Below are 18,243 nucleotides of genomic sequence, written 5' to 3' on the forward strand. Positions count from 1 at the left end.
CCCAGCCACCCCTAGCACATACTTTTTTTCTTTCTTTTTTTTTTTTTTTTGATAGTCCTCTTCTGTCACATAGGAAAACATTGAGAGTGGAGTATCTTTGGAGGGGGCACAGAAACCGGGAACTGTTACCTGGTGACCCTTTAAATTCCTAACACAGTATGAGCCCCACTGCTGAGGTTTCAGAGAAGGAGCTGGTTGGGGGCAAGGCAGCACTAGAGGCAAAGAGCAAGGTCCAGACGGAGCAGCCATGGGAGGCGGGGGGTGGTGGTGGCGGTCGCGACAGAACAGGATGCTACAGAGTGCTGGCAGGCCATGAACTAGGCACTCGTGCTGCTGTTGTACACAGTTTTGCACATGTGTGTCATTTCCCCGTCCCGACCAAATAGGAACAGAGAGGCAGAGTTAGACTGGATCCGTGGCTGAAGGCTTGCTCAGCAGGGGCAGAGGAGAGATGGGGGCCCAGGACTCAAGGCAGTGTCGAGAGTGTACGTCAGGTTACCAGGCTCAGCACCAAGGCTGATAGGAAGAGCTGGAACTTAGCAGAGTTGGAGGAGGTGTGGTGCCTTCTAGTCCTCAGCATTCCTCCAGACGTAAGGTGTGGTGGTGGTTAAGCAGGTGGCTGAGGAAACAGGTTTGCGCATCCACGCGTGTTGGCAACTAAGATTCCCAGCTGAGGTGACAGCCAGGTGAGTCGCAGTGGGGGCTGGGTGAGTAGCACCTCACCCCTGCTGTCCAGTGCTGACTCGAACAAAGGCCGTTGCTTGCCGGTCAGCTTAGCGCTTCCCACCTTTGTGATTGACTCGGAGCAGATGCTTCCTGTGCCTCGGCTTAAGAGCAAGTGTTTCTAACGTGCAAGTGTTGTTCTCGGTTATTTGAGTCCGTTTACACATGTGCGGGCACTGGTCTTGGAAATGCGTAGTAATATCAGAAATACTGGCCTGTAAAATGCACCTCTTTCATAGCAATTTTTGAAAGTGAAGTTTCATTTCTGATTGCAAAGGAGATTGGGAGAAGCGAGGCATAGGCATTTGTACGGGGAAGTGGAGGAGCCCAGCTTTCTCACAGAAAATATTGTGCCTGTGCATTTTTAAAATACGGCTGAATCAGAGATGCCTGGCTGGCTCATTCGGTGCAGTGCGTGACTCTTGATCTTGGAGTCGTGCGTTCAAGCCCCATGTTGGGCGTAGGGAAAGAATAAAGTAAAATACAGCTGAAGCAATCAGCAGAGGCATTCATGAGTGCCACAGACACTGGAAGTGATCAGAGGACAAGGTGTGAACGCGGTACACAAGCTTCTGCCGATGGCTCCCTTGGACAGCTCCCTTGTATGTTTCCATGTGCATTACAGCACACTCTCTTTGTCTTCCAGTTTTGTCGATTGCAAGGAGTGTGGCCGGAAGATGCATCAGATTTGTGTTCTGCACTATGACATCATTTGGCCTTCGGGGTGAGTAATTTCCTGGTGATTTCCTGTGATCTTGGGAAAAGCCTTTGCGCGGAGTGGAGGGAGGGGCCTGCAGTGAAGCCGACAGCAGCTCCTATTCAGTTTGTGTCCTCAGCGTCTGCCTGCTGGGACTGTGGGCTCAAAGCAGTCTGCCCCTTCACTTGTGAATGATGCTGCCAGCAAAGCACTTAAGTCGCATGTCTTGGTGGCGAGACTATTTTATGCAATCTGATCACACCCGTTCTTTTACAGCTTCGTGTGCGACAACTGCCTGAAGAAAACCGGCAGAACTCGGAAAGAAAACAAGTTCAGTGCGAAGAGTAAGTTGTGGAAAGGTTTTTTGTTCCCCCATCTGTGCGTGAGGTGCTTGTTCCCGCTCCCTGGTCTTCCTTCAGCCCCTCTCAGTACGTGGCTGTGGGGTCCATTTGTCCGGGGGTCTGTGCCAAGTTCACTTTCTAGCACCGCTAAATGGAATCATTGGGCCTGATCTTCGCCCAAAAACCAGATTTACGGTCCGTTCGTGCTCTACGTGAAAATTTAGAAAGCTCTGAGAGAAAATGTGTCAGCAGATCCTTTTCAGGTAGCTCAGAAATCTGACCCCCGCCAACACACACATAGACACCCCACTCTGGCATCCTGTTGTGACCAGCACGCTCAGCCCTGGGCCGCACAGGACAGTTGCATGGCCCTCTCTGCTGAGACTGGCAGAGCCTGGTCTGCCTGAGGACTGGTTATGCGTTTCACTGCTGTGTTTAGGGGGCAGCTGGTGTCCTTCCACAGTAGAGAGCAGCCCGTTGCGACTTGAAGTTTAAGTCTTCATGGGTAGTCTTGACTCTTTTGGAGATAGCCTCCTTTTCCATCGTGATCTTTGTCAACCCGGTTCTCGAGGGCTGGGAGCCCCTTGCGCAGCGTGTCGTTCCCGAACTGTCCTTTGCCGAGTTCACAGCAACCCCGAGTAAAAAAGCCACCTGCAGCAGCGCCTTGACAGCCCACTTGCCCGGTGCTCCCCAGCAGGGCAGGCGGCTAGCACACTGCTCGAGGCATCCCCAGTGAGAGCCAGGGCCTCTGAGGGGCAGGGAGCAGGAGAGAGATGAGGTGGAGAGAGGGATCCCTTGCCGGGGGGTGGGGGGGAAGCAGGCCAGGAGGAAGCCACTTCAGGGGCTTCCCAACTCAGTGATAGCAGGTAAAGACTGTTGTTACCAAAATGCACAATTATCCTATAACTTAACCTCGCTCTTGTAAAACCTATTGAAATGCCGATAAACTCCCAAACTGTTGTAATGCTTTTCTTTAGCTCAGGGTTTCTCAGCTGAGCCACCATTGACATTCAGGGCCCCGATGACTCTTTGTTATGGGGGCTGTCCTATGCTCTGTAGGAATTTAGGAGCATCTCTGGTTGCTACCCACTAAATGCCAGTAACACTACTCCCGCCCCCCTGAGTGGTGGCCATCAGAAATGGCCTTCAGAAATGCCACATGTTCCCCCGGGGCTGGGGGCACAGTTGTCCTCAGGTGAGAACCCCTGCTTTAGAGGGTCTGTTCTGAGTGAGATCGCTCAAGCAGTCAGCAGCCTAGAAACACCTTGCTGGACCAGAGCCTCATGACCAAAGCACAGTTGCCAGGAGAGCTGGGCCTGGGTAGGAGAGCAGTTGCGGCTGGTGGCGGAGGGGGACAGAAAAGCCCAAGAGCAGGCCTACGAGGTGAGCCTTAGCGTCAGAGACACATAACACTGACTGACTGACAGAAGAGGACCTCGGAAGTCTGGCCACCCCTACACCCCTTGGCGCAGACGTGTGAGCACAGCCTTTGCGAGGGTCTGTAGGCTGCAAAGGACAGGCTGCTGCGTGTGCAGTTGTGCCAGCCCTGTACTGCCGTCGAGTCAGCGACTATCCCTCGGGCCCCTCCCTGCCTGGGACCGCGCACACAGCCCAGCCAGGTAGAGGGAGAAAGGACCACTGGAGACGCCCCCGAGCCAGAGCCCCTGTGCTGGGTTGTGAGAGGCCTCCCTGGAGATGGGGCGACCCTGACGTCAGAAAGCAGGCGCCAAAGGATTTGAGCCCGTAAAGGGACAGAAAAGTCCCCGTCACGTGGTTTGGGTGAAAATGCACATTGAAAGCCTGGGGGAAAGGGAAACTACGATCCAGGACGTTGGTTTCTAGACTCTGCATTGACAGTGTTACCTCTGTATCCCCCAAAGTTGTCTGCACGTATGTGTGACGACGTGTGTGCGGCAGGCCCCGCAGCATAAGGCGGGCCCCCGGGAAGGGAAAACGAGCGGGAAACTGGGAAGCATAGCGGAACGAGGCAGAACTGTGCATGACACACAGGGAGGGCGTGGCGCTCCCCGAAATCGTTCCTGCGGGGACCGCCTCTGCATGAGCAGCCCCTCTTCTGCCCAGGGGACCCCTGTGTTCACTGGGGCCCTTCGGAGGGCGCCTCTCCGTCTTCCCGGCGCTCGTTTATTACAAGGTGGTCCTGTGTTGTCTCATTTGAAACTTTTTTTTTAGTACAGGTCATTCAGGTGATTTGAAGGAAAAAGTAAAGACCTAACTTTGAAGGTTTATTCTTCCGTTTGCTATTTGAAAATCATAGTGTGAGGTCCTGTTTTCACAAGGGAAGGGCAGACGCTGGACCGTGGCAGGTGGCCCTTCGTAGCTGTGTCCTGCCTTTTAGGATTGGAAAGCACCTTGTAAGGGGACGGGCCGTGCTCAGCAGCAGCACAGGGGCATAAACACGAGAGTCCCCCCCCCCCCGCCCCCCCCCCCCCGCCACTCACAGAGTAATGAGGCAGCTGTGCACGCCGTGTGTCTTCGCCAGAGTGTGGGATAGATCATAAATCCGCTCTCCCCTCATTGGTGGAACTTGTCAAGTTCTTCGTTTTCTGTGGGGTTTTTATTTTCTGGTCATGGTAGTTTTTTCATTTTAAATCACTTTTATGGAGGTACAACTTACATACAAGAAAAACTCCACCATTGCTGTGTTTATTGCACAAAAATGGAATTTAGAAAGTCCATCTAAATTTTCCAGATACTTCTTAACCTCCCTTAGTAAGGAATCTTATAAAATCCCAGATAGCTTTTTAAAAATATTTCTTGGGGCGCCTGGGTGGCGCAGTCGGTTAAGCGTCCGACTTCAGCCAGGTCACGATCTCGCGGTCCGTGAGTTCGAGCCCCGCGTCAGGCTCTGGGCTGATGGCTCGGAGCCTGGAGCCTGTTTCCGATTCTGTGTCTCCCTCTCTCTCTGCCCCTCCCCCGTTCATGCTCTGTCTCTCTCTGTCCCAAAAATAAATAAAAAACGTTGAAAAAAAAAAATTAAAAAAAAAAAATAAAAATATTTCTTATTATGTAGTAAGTATTTTAAAAATCAATGAATATAAAGAAGAAAATTACCAGCATTAACCTTCTGTAGCTTTTTCTTCTAGTCTTTTCCCCTTGTGCAAAGAGTTTTTCTGCTGTGCCCAGTGTTCCTGTCACAGTGGCCATGCCTGGGGCGTCCCCGGGAGAGAGAGGGTGTGGAGGGGGTCTAGGGCTGATGTAGGTAGTGATGCTCTGTGGGCTCCCATCTGGTACGCGTTCCAAAGGCTGTATGAGGCTGCACGCGGGACTCCCTCGAGCTGGGCAGGAAGGGGAGAGGTATGCCCTGCCCTTCAGGGAAGGCAGAGTTCGTGCAGAGTGTGGATTCTGGCCATGGGCAGACGTGTGGGGGCACTCTCACCAGGGCCTGGGCACGGGAGGCCGGAGGTGGGCTCAGTGGGGCCCCTGTGTGTGCTCCCTCTGCTTTGCCCCACAGCCTTTAGTCTGCCTTTGTGGCTCTTCCGCCCTAGTGTCTAGAAAAAGATGGAAATATGTGGGCATTTAAATGATAGCACTTGTCAGTGTGCGGAGTGCCTGAGGTCCCAAGTCCACCTTTCCCTTATGAAATGCTTACCACATAGGACAAGCTAGTTCCCTTCTGGATTTGGAAAACGTTAATCCATAGAGTATCAGACTGCACTGAAAGAGAAAGGTGGGTTCTCTGGCTTCAGCCACCTTCTCCACGGCCCATGCGAAGCCCCCTCATCTGCTTGCTCTGGACTTGGCAGGACTACAGACCACGCGATTGGGCAACCACTTGGAAGACCGAGTCAACAAGTTTTTGCGGCGACAGAATCATCCCGAAGCCGGGGAGGTCTTTGTCCGGGTGGTGGCCAGCTCAGACAAGACTGTGGAGGTCAAGCCTGGGATGAAGTCACGGTTTGTGTGCACATGTTGTGCTGTTTTCTGAAGTGTTGTTTGAGGGGTCACCGTACCTGGTTAACAAAAGCCCTGCTTTCTGGCAAGGTTTCAGACTGAGCCTGGCTGGCTCAGTCTGAAGACCACGCAGTTCTTAATCTCGGGCTTGTGATTTAGAGCCCCACATTGGGTGAAGAGATTACTAAAAGATTAAACTGGGAGTTTGTAGAATTTAAAGGTTTTTCAGCATATAATGTACAGTGAGCCCTTCTCTCTGTATTCCGCATTCATTAGCGGACGTAAAATTTCTGACTGAGACTGTCACAGAGAATAGGGTCACAGCTCGTCTGCCTGGGCTGAGCACTGGGGCCAGCAGTCAGAGGAGGTGACCAGGCCTCCTGCTCCTGTGCATGGAGCGGACTCAGGGCCGAGGGTCTTGTTTGTAAAGCATCCGGGAAGTGATGACACATGCAAATCTCAGGCTCTTTTATTCCAGGTTTGTGGATTCCGGGGAAATGTCTGAATCTTTCCCGTATCGAACCAAAGCACTCTTTGCTTTTGAGGAAATTGACGGAGTGGATGTGTGCTTCTTTGGGATGCACGTGCAAGAGTACGGCTCCGATTGCCCCCCTCCAAACACAAGGTAGTCATCGTCGTCGTCGTCGTCGTCGTCCTCCTCCTCCTCCTCCTCCTCCTCCTCCTCCTCCTCCTCCTCCTCCTTCTCCTCCTCCTCCTCCTCCTCCTCCTCCTCCTCCTCTCGGGTGCGCGTTAATGGGCCCGTGCGGCTCAGCAGACCAGGCCCCCAAATATTGTAGAGAAGCCATGTGCTTCAGAACTGGCTTTAAATCAAATAAGCCACGCTTAACTGACCAAGCTGGTTAGTGTAGTTTAACCCTAAGCCAATGAGAAGTGAAGGGTTTTGATGACGGATGAGAGCCTGTTCTATGTTGTGAGTACTCACGAGTTCCGGTCCTGGTCTTGCCATTGTCCCTGTCTTACCTGGGGCAGGTGAGCCCACAGAGAAGGGGTGGGGATTCCTCCACGGGTCCCCGCCTTGTAACCTCTATCCAGAGTTCTTTCACGCTCAGTCAGGAGTCCAGTTGACAGGGACTTGGAGGTGGCGTTTCTTAGTTTGCCCCGGCCTCTCCCTGGCGGTCCTGGTGGGCAACCTGCTGCTTCTCGGCTCAGCGATGAGTGAGATCATTCATTGGCAGTGGCGGTTGGTGATGGGAGTTTTCTTACATCTTGTCTGTGGCCAGTGTAACTGCTACAAAACAGAATTTGTCTCTGGAGCTTTTTGGATGTTGGTGTTTGCTTTCAAGTTTGGGGTGTATCCTGAACTCTGAATTAATTTCTTCCCGCTTGCCCTCCCCACCCTAGGCGTGTATACATTTCTTATCTGGACAGTATTCATTTCTTCCGGCCCCGGTGCCTCCGGACCGCTGTTTACCATGAGATCCTTATTGGATATTTAGAATACGTGAAGAAATTGGGGTGAGTTTACTCCACTTTATTCAGAACTAATAAAAAATCCAGCTTTAATTTTTACTGTGTATTTTACGAAATAACATGAGTATTTTTTTTCCTAAGTCATACGTATTTTTCTTTTAACGTCCTTAGATCAATGGTCTCCCAAGGCCCCCTTCCCTTGGGGCCATGCAGATCTGCCTTCTGTGCCCTGCTCTTTTTTCTAATTTTCTTAATTTTATTGAGGCATATTTTATGTATCACAAAGGCTGCCTATTTTAGGCGTACACTTCCGCGATTTTTAGGTATGTCACCGAGCGGTGTGGCTGTGGCCATAAGTCAGTTTCTGAGCATTGTCCTCCCCACAGTAGGATCCCTGCCCCCGTTTACTGTTAACCCTGTTCCACCCCTGCGCCCAGCGACCCCTCGTCTGCTTTCTGTCTCTCTATGTTTGCCTTTCTGGACATCTCTGTTTCTCTGTTCTAGACCTGTCACTTTCTTTTGCAAAATTTGAAAAAGTTAGAGGTATTTGATTGATAGGTCCCTAACCAAATGACCAATTTATTCTGACGTTCGCCCCTGAGAGAGAAACACCCAGCCTCTCCGGTGCACAGGAAGTAGTGGTTAGGAAAGGCAGTGCGTTCCTGGGTGTAAGTCCTCCCACACACCCGAGAGCCGTGTCTCCCGGGGCCCTGTCCCGTGCTGACCGTGTGCCCTTGGAGCCTCGGCCCCCGCCCGCCACGCACACCTGAGAGGGAACATCTTAGAGCCGATTTCCAGGCGTGCCCTCGTGTGCTGCAGATCAGCCTTGCCCGGCCGCACACTCCTCCCCCAGCGCACTGGGCCTGCACTGCAGCTTTTCTGAGCCTGTTACATTTTACCACAAGCGTTGTGGTAATTTCTTTGTTTTTTCTTTTTGTCTAGTTATTTCTCTCCTTGCTTTGGTCCCTGCTTCTCACCTGTTACTCCTTGGAGGCAGGGAGGCTTTCAGTCACCACTTTGATCTGAATTGTGTCTGTGTGTCCCGTAGGTACGTAACAGGACACATCTGGGCCTGCCCCCCGAGTGAAGGAGATGACTATATCTTCCATTGCCACCCCCCTGATCAGAAAATCCCCAAACCAAAGCGCCTGCAGGAGTGGTACAAGAAGATGCTGGACAAGGCATTTGCAGAACGGATCATTCACGACTACAAGGTACCCGGTGCTGAAACAGGGCGTGGCGGTGGGATGGCGTGTCTTCCTCTGGCGCTCGCGCACGTTAGAACTGTGTTCACCTACGAGGAGTAGGAAGGAGAAAGTAAGAGCATCGGGGCGCCTGGGTGGCTCAGTCAGCTGAGCGTCCGAATCTTGATTTCCAGTCAGGTCATGGTCGCAGGGTCGCGAGATGAAGCCCTTTGTTGGCCTCCAAGCTGAGCGTGGAGCCTACTTGGGATTCTCTCTGTCCGTCTGTCCCTGCCCCCTGCTTGTGTTCTCTTTCTCTCAAAAAAAGAAGAGCGTAGACAAAAGACATAGAAGCCTTTATTTGCAGTCCACCGGGAGCTTTAGCTGGTGTTCTGAAAGCCGCGGTGCCTGTTGAAATCTGATCTCAGCTGTTCGTGTGTCACGACACACAGCCCCGTCCTCTCCCGGTGGCGTGGCCCCCTGCACCTGCTCCCGGGAGCGTCAGTCAGTTCCCTCTTCTCACGGACGTGCTTCCTTCACTTTCCAGGACATTTTCAAACAGGCGACCGAAGACAGGCTCACCAGTGCCAAGGAGCTGCCCTATTTTGAGGGTGACTTCTGGCCCAATGTGCTGGAGGAGAGCATCAAGGAGTTGGAGCAAGAAGAAGAAGAGAGGAAGAAGGAGGAGAGCAGTGCAGCCAGTGAGACCACGGAGGTAAAGAGACCCCGCGGGCCCAGCTGCACGCTGAAGGCCGCGTGGATTCGTGCCGTCGGGCCCACGGGCCGTGGCCTTCTTCGTGCTGATGTTTTCGTGTGTGCCCCCTCCCCTTCTCACCAGCCACCGCAGGTCAGGACTGGAGCCCGGGGGGCACAGCCCACACTACGTGCGGGGTGAGCTGAGACATGGGTGCTGGGGACGCATCACATAGGAGAAGGCACACGGGAGATGCTTGCTCTGGCATCTCTGAGTGGGGCGGGCGGACAGAGCCGGGCGGATGGACCTGCCCTGAGAACGAGACCCTCGGTTGGCGGGCCTCTTTCTTCCGCTTTGTTACGTGACAGCCCTCCACCTTGGCGCTGCCTTCGTGCACGGGCTCCGTGCTTGGCAGTGCGGTGGTGACTTGAGAAGACTCCATCCCTGCCCTCGGATGGGGGGGGGGGGGGGGGGCGGGGGGCGTGTCCTAGTAGGAAGAACAAGTGAGGGAGGGGTGCGCCGGGACAGCAGCAGGAGCAGGAAGGAAGGGAGCGCCGCCACCGGGCTGGTGCAGGTGTTCCCGCGGGGTCTGTCTGGAGCGGTGGCCGAGGCCGAGCTGCTGGGAAGAAGCCCAGGCGGCCCCAGGTAAGGAGCTGCCGGCCACAGGAGGAGGCGTGTGAGGGCTGGAGTTGGAAGCAAGCGTGTTGCGTTCGGGGTGTTGCGTTCGGGATGCGTGAGGAGAGGCCGGAGTTCCGATTTGGTTCGTGACTGTAGAGGCAGTGAGGAGCTAATGGGGTGTTTGGGGAGGAGCAGCGGCTCTCTGGCCCGTGAGGAGCGTCCCGGCTCTGGGCCCTGCTGTGTCCGGGGCCTGAGCCGCTGCGTCAGCACCTCTGCACGAGGGAGGGGGCGAGGGGGGAGAGCACGTTGGGGGAAGAAGTCAGGAATTGGCTGTGTACTGAGACGCCTGTGAACGCCCGCGAGGAGCTAGGGGCTGTGCCCTCAGCTGGGGTCTGTGGCGCAGGTGCACGGTGGCCCGACTTCCTTTCGTTGGGGTCCCCCTGGAGGCGGGATCTGTCATCTGTCCTCTGATGACCACGCTGCCCCGCCAGGGTCTCTGGGGGGATAGCAGGAGATCCTGTTGGCGGGCAGACCTTTGAAGGATGTGCCACATGTTAGTGGAAACTTGGGAGTTCCGGCAAGACAGAGAGCAGAGCCGAGCTGTGAGCCTGAGGTGGCTCTTCTGTCTCCGCCACTGCCCTGCATCTCGGAGAGGAGGTGGCCTGAGTCAGAACACGAGTCCAGGGTTCGGGGAGCAGGGAGGAAGGTGGACCAGCCGCAAGCACAGCTTCTGCTTCTGAAGAGAGGGGCTCCTTGAGGGGGACACAGGCCCCGGCTGTGTATCCTGTCCGAGGAGAGCGTGCCCGCCTCCGGCCTGGTGGCGGTTCCCAGCAAGGGACTTGCCCGTGCTGGAGAGAGTCCGTGTTCTCTGCGTCCAGTTCTCGGAAGCGGCAGGCGGGTCCTGCCCTGGGGACACCTCCCCCTCACAGTAGGCGTTGGCTCCCGTTCCGGACGGCGCTCGGCCATGGGGCTGCTCTGGGGCCAAATGGGGAGATGCTTGCAGCAGTGGGGAAGAGACGGTGCGGCGTCACACGTGGGGACCCCCCCACCGCATATGTGCGTAGGCACAACTCCAAGAAGAAAATCCAAAATCTTGTTGCTCTCTGTAGCAAAAAAAACAAAACAAAACTTTTTATTTTTTAAATTATTTAGCCGTATTTTCTGAACTTTGTGCGGTGAATCTATTTAAGTTCTTAAAAGTAAGTTTAAGTTTATTTTGAGAGAGAGTGTGAGAGCACATGCATGCGAGTAGGGGAGGGGCAGAGAGGGAGAGAGACAATCCCAAACAGGCTCCATGCTATCCTTTGCGATCATGACCTCAGCTGAAGTCAAGAGCTGGACACTTAACCGACTGAGCCACCCAGGTGCCCCTAAAAGTCAGCTTAATGTTTAGAACAGTTTGAAGGCTTACAGAAAACTCGAGCAGGTATCCGGGGTCCCCCACACTCCACCAGTCTGTCCTGCCATCTTGCACTCCCATCCCACATGTGTGATGGTGGCTGAACCAGCGTTGATGCGACTTTGTTAACCACAGTCCATGCTCAGTCAGCGCTCTCACTTTCCACCAACATCCTCCCCTGGCCCGGCCAACATGCCAAGAGGGGTCTGCACTCCCAGGGCAGCTTGGTACTCTCAGACTTGCCTGGGGGCTTCCTCAGTGACCCCCTCTCAGGCACCCGGGGTGTCTGTCTCCTGCTCCGTCTCTGTCTCTCTCCCTCTCCTCCCTCTTGTTGAGAGTGAAGTTCTTTGGACCAGACCCGGCAAACGTCTCCACCCTGGTGTCTGAGCCCTTTCCAGAGTAGGGGCGCTTTAACTGACGAGCGGGACCCCCTTGGACTTCAGCCAGGCGGGGCGCTCCTGGTGGGTTTCAGGCCCTCTCGGGGCCAGGGAGACGTCCTACCTCGGGCAGCCTTGCCAGGGACGTTGAAGTGGAGGGGCTGTTTTGGAGCCCCAGCTCCTACCCATGCAGTGGCTTCTCTTGGCACCTCACCCCTGTCTCGTGCACTATGGATGTTTGGGACCTTTTGCAAGGCAGAGAATCTGCTAGAGTGTGCAGGACGTGGCGTGGAGTGGTGGGGTCCAGTGGCATCGTGTGAAGCCGTGAAAAATAACGGTCCCCCTCAGTTGTTAGGGTCCGGACCAGCGTCCTGGGCACGTTTTCCCTCGAGAAAAGACCTGCTGTGGCCAGCACGGCATGGCTTTTATGTCTGTGTGTCACTGCTGCCCCCCCCCCTCTCCCCCCCTGCCCCCCCGCCCCCCCCCCCCAGGCCCGGCTCCCATACTCTGCCTCCGTGACTCCCTCTGAAGGCAGCAGTGTGTTTCCAGCCGTGTGCGGGCTCCTGCCCTCGGCTGGGCCTCCCGGAAGCCCCCACGGCCTGCGAGCCGGGTGTCCCAGCCCCGGGTGCAGGGTCAGGCATGGGCAAGAGGAGGCTGGGCTTGTCAGACAGCTTTGCCTGTCATTTTAGGGCAGCCAGGGTGACAGCAAGAATGCCAAGAAGAAGAACAACAAGAAAACCAATAAGAATAAAAGCAGCATCAGTCGAGCCAACAAAAAGAAGCCCAGCATGCCCAACGTGTCCAACGACTTGTCCCAGAAGCTCTACGCCACCATGGAGAAGCACAAAGAGGTAGAGACGCACGGGTGGGCTCTTGGGGGGCCCGTGTTGGCGCCCTTCCTGGGCTGCAGGATAGAGGAGGGGGCCCGGGGCTGTCGGGCAGGGCCAGCCCGGAGAAGGTAGAGCTGCCGGTCGCGTGACCCACACGGCGCGCCGCCGGCTCCGGGCGGCCCCAGGGAGCCTGGGTGGTCCTGGGCGCCAGCACGCCTGCCCTCCGTGGGGGGCTCACGCCGCTCTCGCCCACAGGTCTTCTTTGTGATTCACCTGCACGCCGGGCCCGTCATCAACACGCTGCCCCCCATCGTCGACCCCGACCCCCTGCTCAGCTGTGACCTCATGGACGGGCGTGACGCCTTCCTCACCCTCGCCAGAGACAAGCACTGGGAGTTCTCGTCCCTGCGCCGGTCCAAGTGGTCCACGCTGTGCATGCTGGTGGAGCTGCACACACAGGGCCAGGACCGGTTTGTCTACACCTGCAACGAGTGCAAGCACCACGTGGAGACGCGCTGGCACTGCACCGTGTGCGAGGTAGGCCCCCGTCCCCGCCCTCTGCGCGTCGGCAGCCTGCACTGAGCTCCTAGATGGTGGCCGTTTCCTGGGGGAGCAGAGTGACCGAACGAAAGAGGCTCATCTGCCTCCTGGTCCTCTGGGGTGCTGTCGGTCACGAGGTGGATGTTTCTGAGCTCACGAATACCAGGGTCCTGGTCAGTGTGGGTCAGGGGTGTGTGGTACACAGCTCCAGGCTCAACAACGGGCATCCAGGATAGGAAGGAAGAAGCCCATCTCCTTTCACGGAGCCTGGTACGGTCCCGGCCCAACCGAGCATTACCGCAAGGCCACAGATGCGTGTCCGGGGTATGGTTGGCCCCCGGCAGGAGCCGGCACGCTTCCCGGGGGAGGTGGTGTTTGTGCTGACTTGTTCGGGACAAGATGATCACGGAGCACTTTCGTCTTACCCCTGGTTTTTCGCTTATGCCGGCCGTGTGTCCGGCACACGCAGGGACCTCGTGCCTGGGCAGGAGCAGGAGAGAGGCGGGCTGTGCTTCCCTTCCGCCAGGATTCCGACTGGTTTCCCCTTTCCATGCCTCCAGTTCTAGGCTTGCTGAGAGGCTGGGATTCCCCTGCCCTAGTGTCGTGCTGGGCCCCTTTGGTTAGGGGTCCTGGACCCCTCCTCCCTTGTCCTGGTGGACCCCGTGATTGCATACACTGGCTCCCCTCTGAGAAGGGGTGTGGGCTGTCGTGGGCCCTTTGTCTCCCCCAACAGATAGTCACAGACTCCATCCCCCCACCCACTCCTTGTCTCACCAGTGTCACTGTTCAGGATGGTCCCCAGAGTCACATGCCCATAGGAGCAGCTCTGTGATCTCAGGTTGAGGGGGCACATGGGGCCTCTGTAATGCCTTTGTCTTCATTCCCCACTTTGTCTAGCTTTCTTTGGTTCTTTGTCACTTCCCGCTGTTGGGATCTTCGTGTCCTTTCTCAAAAAGGATCGGATCTGGGGCTCCTGGGTGGCTCAGTCGGTTGAGTATCCGACTCTTGATTTCAGTTCAGGTCACGATCCCAGGGTTGTGGGATCGAGCCCCACATCGGGCTCTGTGCTGAGCATGGAGCCTGCTTGGGATTCTCTCTCTTTTCCTCTCTCTGTCTCTGTGGCATGTGAGTGCATGCTTTTGTGCTCTTGCGCTCTCTCTCCTCTCTCGCGCGCTCTCTCTCTCTCTCTCTCTCTCTCTCAAAATAAATAAGTAAATAAATATGAAAACACAAACCAAAGGATTGGTTTTGGTCACAGGGCTTCCTTCTCTAGACTTGGCTTTGGGTTGCCCCCGTCTCCAGGTGCAACTTATAAGACCTCTGAGCGTACGCATTTTGTCACTGTGGTCTGAGCCCCGGGCCTGTCTTCTGGCGAAGGCCTCTCTGTCCCCCAGACCCTTCTGGGCTGCCCTGCAGAGCTCTGGGGACACACCGGGGTGCCCAGTAGCGACCCCAGAGGGTGAGGGCCGGTCTCTAGAAACCCAGATCGGTGGCACTTCAGTGAGCTTGCGAGGAACTGTCAGTCTTCCCCGGCCAGGTACGGGAGCAGGACATGGCGGGTCTGCGCAGCGTTCCTCAGGGGCAGAGGGAGGCAAGAGAGGGGCCAGGGGTGAGACTGCGGGGCCGGGTGGGGGGCCGGGGCTGGGCGTGTCGGGGGGCCGCCGGGCCGTGCCGGCTTCGCGCTGACCCCCGCCCGCGCCCCCTCCCTGTCCGCAGGACTACGACCTGTGCATCAACTGCTACAACACGAAGAGCCACGCCCACAAGATGGTGAAGTGGGGGCTGGGCCTGGACGACGAGGGCAGCAGCCAGGGCGAGCCGCAGTCCAAGAGCCCCCAGGAGTCGCGGCGCCTGAGCATCCAGCGCTGCATCCAGTCCCTGGTGCACGCCTGCCAGTGCCGCAACGCCAACTGCTCGCTGCCGTCCTGCCAGAAGATGAAGCGGGTGGTGCAGCACACCAAGGGCTGCAAGCGCAAGACCAACGGGGGCTGCCCGGTGTGCAAGCAGCTCATCGCCCTCTGCTGCTACCACGCCAAACACTGCCAGGAGAACAAATGCCCGGTGCCCTTCTGCCTCAACATCAAACACAAGCTCCGCCAGCAGCAGATCCAGCACCGCCTGCAGCAGGCTCAGCTCATGCGCCGGCGGATGGCCACCATGAACACCCGCAACGTGCCTCAGCAGAGTCTGCCTTCCCCTACCTCAGCACCGCCCGGGACCCCCACGCAGCAGCCCAGCACGCCCCAGACGCCGCAGCCACCCGCCCAGCCCCAGCCCTCGCCCGTGAGCATGTCACCGGCCGGCTTCCCCGGCGTGGCCCGGACTCAGCCCCCCACCACGGTGTCTGCCGGGAAGCCCGCCAACCAGGTGCCGGCCCCGCCGCCCCCCGCCCAGCCCCCGCCGGCCGCGGTGGAAGCGGCCCGGCAGATCGAGCGCGAGGCGCAGCAGCAGCAGCACCTGTACCGGGTGAACATCAACAACGGCGTGCCCCCGGGGCGCACGGGCATGGTGACCCCGGTGGGCCAGATGGCCCCCGCGGGCCTGAACGTGCCCCGGCCCGGCCCGGTCAGCGGGCCCGTCGTGCCCAACCTGCCGCCCGGGCAGTGGCAGCAGGCGCCTCTCCCCCAGCAGCAGCCGATGCCGGGCATGCCCAGGCCCGTGATGTCCATGCAGGCCCAGCCGGCCGTGGCAGGGCCTCGGATGCCCAGCGTGCAGCCGCCCCGGAGCATCTCGCCCGGCGCCCTGCAGGACCTGTTGCGGACCCTGAAGTCGCCCAGCTCCCCGCAGCAGCAGCAGCAGGTGCTCAACATCCTCAAGTCAAACCCTCAGCTGATGGCGGCCTTCATCAAGCAGCGCACGGCCAAGTACGTGGCCAGTCAGCCCGGCCTGCAGCCCCAGCCCGGCCTCCAGCCCCAGCCCGGCCTCCAGGCCCAGCCCGGCCTGCACCAGCAGCCCGGCCTGCAGAACCTGAACGCCATGCAAGCCGGCGGGCCCCGGCCCGGCGTGCCCCCGCAGCAGCAGGCGATGGGAGGCCTGAACCCCCAGGGCCAGGCCCTGAACATCATGAACCCGGGGCACAACCCCAGCATGGCGAGCATGAACCCGCAGTACAGAGAGATGCTGCGCCGGCAGCTGCTGCAGCAGCAGCAGCAGCAGCAGCAGCAGCAGCCGCCGCCGCCGCCGCCGCCGCCGCCGCCACAGGGTGGCGCGGGCATGGCCGGGGGCATGGCCGGGCACGGCCAGTTCCAGCAGCCCCAGGGACCCGGAGGCTACCCGCCGGCCATGCAGCAGCAGCGGATGCAGCAGCACCTCCCCATCCAGGGCAGCTCCATGGGCCAGATGGCGGCTCAGATGGGACAGCTCGGCCAGATGGGGCAGCCCGGGCTGGGCGCGGACGGCACCCCCAACATCCAGCAGGCCCTGCAGCAGCGGATTCTGCAGCAGCAGCAGATGAAGCAGCAGATCGGGTCCCCGGGCCAGCCGAACCCCATGAGCCCCCAGCAGCACATGCTCTCAGGACAGCCCCAGGCCTCGCACCTCCCCGGCCAGCAGATGGCCACGTCCCTCAGTAGCCAGGTGCGGTCCCCGGCCCCTGTCCAGTCTCCGCGGCCCCAGTCCCAGCCTCCACATTCCAGCCCGTCGCCACGGATCCAGCCCCAGCCTTCGCCGCACCACGTCTCGCCCCAGACCGGTTCCCCCCACCCAGGACTCGCGGTCACCATGGCCAGCTCCATAGATCAGGGACACTTGGGGAACCCCGAACAGAGTGCAATGCTCCCCCAGCTGAACACCCCCAACAGGAGTGCGTTGTCCAGTGAGCTGTCCCTGGTCGGCGACACCACAGGAGACACCCTAGAAAAGTTTGTGGAGGGTTTGTAGCATTGCGAGAGCATCGCTTTTTTTGTTTCCCCTTTCATGTTCTTGGACCTTTTGTACTGAAATCCAGGCATCTGGGCTCTTTTTATCCCTAGGTGGAACTGCTACTTCCGAGCCATGGAAGGGTAGATTGCTGTTTAAAGAAACAATACAAAGAATATATTTTTTTGTTAAAAACCAGTTGATTTAAATATCTGGTCTCTCTCTCTCTCTCTCTCTCTCTCTTTCTCTCTCTCTCTCTCTCTCTTTTTGTTTTTTGTTTTCTGTTTTTGTTTTTTTGTTTTGGGGGGAGGGGGGTTTTGTTTGGATTCTTTTTGTCGTCATTGCTGGTGACTCATGCCTTTTTTTAACGGGAAAAACAAGTTCATTATATTCATATTTTTTATTTGTATTTTCAAGACTTTAAACATTTATGTTTAAAAGTGAGAAGAAAAATAATATTCAGAAACTGATTCTTGAAATAATGCAAGCTTATAATGTATCCCGATAACTTTCTGACGTTGCGGGAAGATTTTTTCTATAGTGAACTCTGTGGGCGTTCTCCAAGTATTACCCCTGGACGGTAGGAGTCGGCTCCTGCGCGCACACACGTACACACCCACACACACCTATCTATACATACTGGCTTACGCCAAACTCTTGTCTTGCAGATGTAGAAATTGTTGCTTTGTTTCTCTGATAAAACTGGTTTTAGACAAAAAATAGAGATGATCACTCTCTTAGACCATGCTAATGTTAATAGAGAAGAAGCATTCTTTTCTTTCTTCTATGTGAAACTTGAAATGAGGAAAAGCAATTCTAGTGTAAATCATGCAAGCGCTATAATTACTATAAATAAGAAAATTCAAGAAGATTCAATCACTGTATAGAATGGTAAAGTACCAACTCATTTCTTATATCATATTGTTAAATAAACTGTGTGCAACAGACAAAAAGGGTGGTCCTTCTTGAATTCATGTACATGGTATTAACACTTAGTGTTCGGGGTTTTGTTATGAAAATGCTGTTTTCAACATTGTATTTGGACTATGCATGTGTTTTCCCCCCCATTGTATATAAAGTACCGCTTAAAATTGATATAAATTACTGAAGTTTTTAACATGTATTCTGTTCTTTAAGATCCCTGTAAGAATGTTTAAGGTTTTTATTTATTTATATATATTTTTGGAGTCTGTTCTTTGTAAGACACGATTCTGGTGGATTGCTCATGGCGGAGAGGTGGGGATCACGGGCCCGGGGGGCCGTGCGGGTGGCAGCCAGGCCCAGCCGAGCCCGCGGCTTCTCTCTGCAGGGACCGAGGAGGCAAAGCTCGGGGATGGCCTCATGTACTCAGTGCCCCACGGGGAACGTCACCCACGGTTAGGGGTGCAGATGGGTCTGAACAACACTTTGCCTCCTGTCCTCTTCCCGGAACACTCGAGAAAACCCAGAGCAGGGACGGTTCCTGTTGTTGGCAACAGTACCCCCTTCCCCTTCCTGTATGCAAACCCCAGAGTTGACGCGAAAGGTGCCCCGGGGACTGGAGGTGGTACCTGCTTCTCTCCGGGATCCCCAGATCCTGTGCTCCGCAGAGGGAGGATGCCGCACGCTGGGGGGGTCCTGCCCCGGCCAGGCCCGGGCTGGG

The 18,243-nt window shown here is 56.5% G+C and overlaps 1 protein-coding gene across 2 annotated transcripts in view; it reads left to right on the forward strand.

Annotated features, from left to right (window-relative positions):
- The window catches only part of CREBBP (CREB binding lysine acetyltransferase), a 126,026-nt gene extending 108,308 nt beyond the window's left edge, over positions 1 to 17,718 (forward strand). For both annotated transcript variants that reach the window (XM_078440146.2, XM_078440148.2), the window contains 10 exons: positions 1,370 to 1,447; positions 1,697 to 1,764; positions 5,526 to 5,676; positions 6,152 to 6,298; positions 7,036 to 7,149; positions 8,153 to 8,318; positions 8,833 to 9,000; positions 12,063 to 12,224; positions 12,459 to 12,740; positions 14,460 to 17,718. In XM_078440146.2, coding sequence (XP_078296272.2) covers positions 1,370 to 1,447; positions 1,697 to 1,764; positions 5,526 to 5,676; positions 6,152 to 6,298; positions 7,036 to 7,149; positions 8,153 to 8,318; positions 8,833 to 9,000; positions 12,063 to 12,224; positions 12,459 to 12,740; positions 14,460 to 16,622 — 3,499 coding nt within the window. In that variant the 3' untranslated portion in view covers positions 16,623 to 17,718. The remainder of the gene's footprint in view (positions 1 to 1,369; positions 1,448 to 1,696; positions 1,765 to 5,525; positions 5,677 to 6,151; positions 6,299 to 7,035; positions 7,150 to 8,152; positions 8,319 to 8,832; positions 9,001 to 12,062; positions 12,225 to 12,458; positions 12,741 to 14,459) is intronic.
- Positions 17,719 to 18,243: the final 525 nt, after the last annotated feature.

This window comes from Panthera onca, chromosome E3 (genome assembly GCF_046562875.1).
Source record: "Panthera onca isolate mPanOnc1 chromosome E3, mPanOnc1 haplotype 2, whole genome shotgun sequence".
NCBI classification, from domain to species: domain Eukaryota; kingdom Metazoa; phylum Chordata; class Mammalia; order Carnivora; family Felidae; genus Panthera; species Panthera onca.